General features: G+C 27.5%; 1 protein-coding gene across 1 annotated transcript; it reads right to left on the bottom strand.

Moving 5' to 3' along the window:
• Positions 1-703: 703 nt before the first annotated feature.
• Positions 704-2,065, bottom strand: LOC131610098 (protein LIFEGUARD 4-like). Its single transcript, XM_058881967.1, has 4 exons — positions 1,656-2,065; positions 1,442-1,555; positions 1,156-1,313; positions 704-1,057 (listed from the first exon to the last, which is right to left on the bottom strand). The coding sequence occupies exons 1-4, from the start codon at positions 1,894-1,896 to the stop codon at positions 857-859; spliced, it is 714 nt and encodes a 237-aa protein (XP_058737950.1). The 5' UTR covers positions 1,897-2,065; the 3' UTR covers positions 704-856.
• Positions 2,066-5,042: the final 2,977 nt, after the last annotated feature.

Genomic DNA, 5,042 nt, shown 5'->3' with positions numbered 1-5,042 from the left:
AGAGAGAGAGAGAGAGAGAGAGAGAGAGAGAGAGAGAGAGAGAGAGAGATTGGTTTAGACAGCTTCCCAATCGGCCTTGCTATGGGTACATCTTCCCCCAATTCTAAAGGAATTGAGATTATCAAAATTATTTTTTGCAAATGTAGTTTTATAAGAGAAAAAGTATCAATCCAACCATCCAAACTCTATGGTTGATGTTAATCCTATCTTCTTCTCTTCCCTTTATTTTGAGCTCGATCAAATAACCCAATACTTTATCATCCGATTACTGTTACTTATTCGATAGAACCCTTTCTTTGTAGTAGTATGATATTCTACATAAGTTCGATTGAAACGTTTGTCCAAACAAAAGTTTGTTTCTTGAATACTTAAAAAAAAAAATAATATAAAATTAGATATAAAAGACACATAATTTTTCTTTTTACACAGCTACCCGTTGAATCTAAGGAATGTGTCTTCTTATTATTGGAATAAAGGCATCCATACCATTCGAGCCTTAAACCCTAAATGAATATATTTCATAAACACCCTATTTTATCCATACACCCATTAAACACATACTTTCTCTTTTATTCAAAATAAAAGTAAAACAACTACTCCCTCATCTAAAAATCATAAAAAAATGTGCTAACTAAATTTATAAAAACAAGAAAAAAAATTATTTTGACACAAAATGCAACATCAACACCGTATATACACACGGTTTTACTTTTGATATATTATTATTTCATCTCTTTTCTTGAATCAAGACAAATATTAATTAATAAGTAGATGTTTGATATACATGTCTATTTTTGATGTCTAAATAACATCCTCAAAATAACAAAGGGCATACATATATCAATACACTCAAACCCTAAAGATCATTCAAAAATGTAAGAATATAGATGAAGAGGTTGATAACGTCGCCATAGATAGCAATGGCAGCCCAAACATAATCATCATAGGAGTATCTTTTAATGAGGTCACAAGTATCATAAACAATGAAACCACACATTAATAATGCTCCCAAACCAGCATATACCATACGTCCAATTGGTCCAAGAGGGAAAAACATCTGTTCAAAATTTAAAACAATCACATTTAGATTAAATATTCAACTAGAAAATAAAAAAGTTATTAAAGTAAACCATTAAATTAATTAATAATATTTACCTGAATAAGTCCAAACGTAAACAATACCATAAGTGAAGCAAAGAGGAATGGACCAAGAAAACTAAAATCTTGGCCTCTTTTAACACCCCAAAATGTGTAGAGTGTTAAACAAAGAACCACCACACCAGTTAGAAGTGCTGCCTCTAAGACAATCATTGCTGCACATTAACAAAAAAAAACATATTTTCACACTACATTTATTTATTAAAAAAACAATTTTTTAAATAAAATTTTATTATATATAATAAATATTATACATAAATAAAAGACAAATAAAATCACATACATTTAGCAAAAGCACATACGAATCCAACCGTAACAGACATGCATAGAGTATAGAGACCCAGAAGAATTAGATTCACCGGATGTTTATTATAATATTTGCTCAATGCAAACAAAACTGCATAAATATTTATAACGGAACGTTAAATTAATCAAATAAACTAATTAAAATCAATATATATAAATTAGAAGAAGGAGGGTTTATATATATAGTTTACATATGAAGGTAAAGATGACTGCAACGATCAAGACAACGATACGAAATTGATTGTAACGAACGAAATCCCTTGCGGGTGGAAAGAACACGAACAAGGAAGCAAAACCAGCTGTGAAAAGAAGCTGAATTGAAACAATGGTGTAAACTTTACGGATGAAACCCCACCGGAGCTCGGGCGACTCTATCATCGACGGATAGAGGCCGCCTTGGTAGATCCCCGCCTCAATGTCACCCTTACCCATGGTGGTGATAGAATTTACCAACCAAAAACCTCAAAGATAAAAGAAAATGATGAACTAGAGAAACCTTAAACACAAACAACACAAATAATATGATGAATTGGATGTTATGTTATATATTTTGATGGCTTAAATTGATTGTTTTCTTTGTTGTTGCAAATTTTGCAACTCTTGTCTTGATGTTTGTTTTAAACCGATAGAAGCAGGTTTTGTAACATTGCATATATAGAAATAGTTTTGTTTAATTTTGGTGTGTGTTATTGTTGTTTTTCATTTATAGGTCTTCCTCTAGCTGTCTTCAAATACCACCGTTAATGTCTAATAACATAGTGTTAGACCAAATTTACATAACTCTGAAACATATGACACCTACCATTTACCTTAAAAATAATAGTATATTTTTATAACAAGAATCGAACTCTATACTTTAAATTTTAGAATTCTCACAAACTTCACATCAACTATTTGTGCTAGGCTTAAATGATATATATTGTGAGATTTTTTCTTTACCCACCTCCCTATGGGGTCACCCCCAGCAAAAACCCCATTTTACCCTGTTTCGGAAATGCATTTCCGAAATATTTTTTTTTCTAAATTTTTCCAGACTTCGGAAGTGCATTTCCGAAAAAATCCCAAAATTTGAGATTTTGATTAATTCGGAGATGCATCTCCGAAAAAACAAAAACAAAATCTAAAAATCCCAAAAATTAATTTTAGGATATTAATTAATTCATATATCATAAATTTGATATAATTTATGAGTAATGAATAATAATAATTATATATTTTGATATAATTTATGAGTTATAAATAATAATTATTATATATTTATATTCTGATTCATATTTTAAAATTTAAAATAATTTTAATTAAAAAAATTAAAATAATTTCCCTTATAAAATGAGTTATAATTTTTTATTTATATATTTATAATAATTATTATATATTTACAAAAAAAATTAAAAAAATGAGTGTTTTAATTTATATATTTATATAATAATTATTATATATTTATAAAAATTATTATATATTTATATATTTATAAATTTATATAATAGTTATTATATATTAATTATAAATATATTTATATATTTATATAATAATTATAAAAATTTAAAAAATAGTGTTTTAATTTATAATAATTATTATATATTTATATATTTTACTTACAAAATTAATAATTATTATTATATATTTCTATTCTGATTCATAATTAAAAATAAATTATAATTTTTTATTTAGTTTAAAAAAATTAAAAAAAGATTTTGTCTTAATTTTATTTAATGAATAAATTTTATATTTAACTCTATATAATTCAAAATTTACTTATGAAATTAAAATGTTTTTGATTTATATAAGTTAGTAAAATAATTTTTAACTTTAAAATTATTTAGGAAATTTTGATTCACCTTGATTTTATTGATTCACCTTCATTTTATTGATTCACCTTGATTTTATACCTATTAATTGTATTGATTCACCTTGATTTTAATTTTTTAATAATTATTGAATTCTTTCGGATGTGTATATCCGAAACATTCCAAGACCAATTTGGTCTTGGAATATTTCGGAAATGCATCTCCGAAATCTCAGAAAACTCAAAAAAGGGGGTGTTTCAGAAATGTATCTCCGAAAACTCAAAAAGGGGGGTGTTTTTGGAAATGCATCTCCGAAAACACATTTTTTTCGTGTTTTCGGAAGTGCATTTCCGAAAACACCTTTTTTTTTCAATAAAAGTACGTTTTCGGAAATTCATTTCCGAAACAAGGAGTATTTTGGTAAATTCGCCAGAGGTGTTTAAGAAGGGTAGGAGGTGGGTAAAGAAATTTTCTATTGTGAACATATATTGATAGTAATTATAATAATTTAGTGGTTGAGATTGAATAGCAGAATAAATAATGTATATGAATTAAATTTTATTTTATGTTGAGTGTTTTAAAAAAAATGAACTAACCTAGACAATCATACCATCTTGACTATATTATACCTTAAACATTTAAGGTAGTTCTAAGTCAAATTCATCATTTAACGTGCTTAGTTAAATTTGAATATTCAACTGACCTAATTTAGCTTGATCATCCATGTCACGTTGAGGTCTACTTTGATAGTTTATATTAAGCTATTCCTTAAATTAAATCTTATTTTATAAATTAAATCATATTTTATGATGAGATTAAATGATAATAATGTATATAAATTAAGGTGGATTCTTATCTACCCAACACAAAAAGTTGAATAGAGTTATCCTTAGTGTAAAATGTTTTGGAAACAACAAAAAAGTATATTATTTAATAATTAATTAAATAGAATAAAATTAAATTAAATGTTGCAGTGTGATTGATGAAAGGTACACTACCCAACTTTTTGTGATGGGTAGAGAAGTTGTCCCTAATATATGTGTTCAACAATAATTCCAATCTATAACTAGCTTAGCTTATGGAGGTGGTGCATGAGCTTCAAGAAGAAAAATGTGGAGTAACAACAACAAGATGAGGAATATCAATGTCAATGATAGAAAGGCTAGTGAAAAGGAGTAGAGGAAACAAGTCGATCTCCTACAATAGAATGTCATTGGAACATAAATCATTAGGCTAATGCCTAAGGTTTTTCAACCCTTTATAGAGGAACTTGCCATTGTGACCATGTTTAGAGGAACACATCATTATGACCATGTTTGGTTGGTTATCTTAGTGATCACTTATGGTTTTCAAATCAAATGTGTGATAGTGGACACATGGATTTCGGCAAACACACTGTTTTTGGAGGTCTTGGAGAAAATGAGACTTCTTAAGGAAATTATGAGGGAGAACTTGCATAACACATTTAGAGAGGGTGAAAACATAAAAACTAAAGTAGTAAAATACATTATAGTGAATGCACAATAATCTTAAAATCTAAACTGATTAGGACTAGTAATCTCAACCACATATTTATGTGTAGAATATCCATTAGAAGAAGATCTATATATTTTCATGGTTTGCCAGTGAAATGCCTGGGATAAATTGAAATTTCACATGCCATCATTTCATTGCTAACCTGGTCTCGAAGGTCGTACAACGGAGAAAATTAAATATAATCTTTCAAAAGCAAAAGGAAATAGAGGAAGAGACTCGAAAGTTGATAAATGAAAAATATATCTTAGAAGTGAA

The sequence above is a fragment of the Vicia villosa genome, linkage group LG1, assembly GCF_029867415.1.
Source record: "Vicia villosa cultivar HV-30 ecotype Madison, WI linkage group LG1, Vvil1.0, whole genome shotgun sequence".
Taxonomy (NCBI): Eukaryota; Viridiplantae; Streptophyta; class Magnoliopsida; order Fabales; family Fabaceae; genus Vicia; species Vicia villosa.
This window is presented reverse-complemented; position numbering and strand designations above follow the sequence as displayed.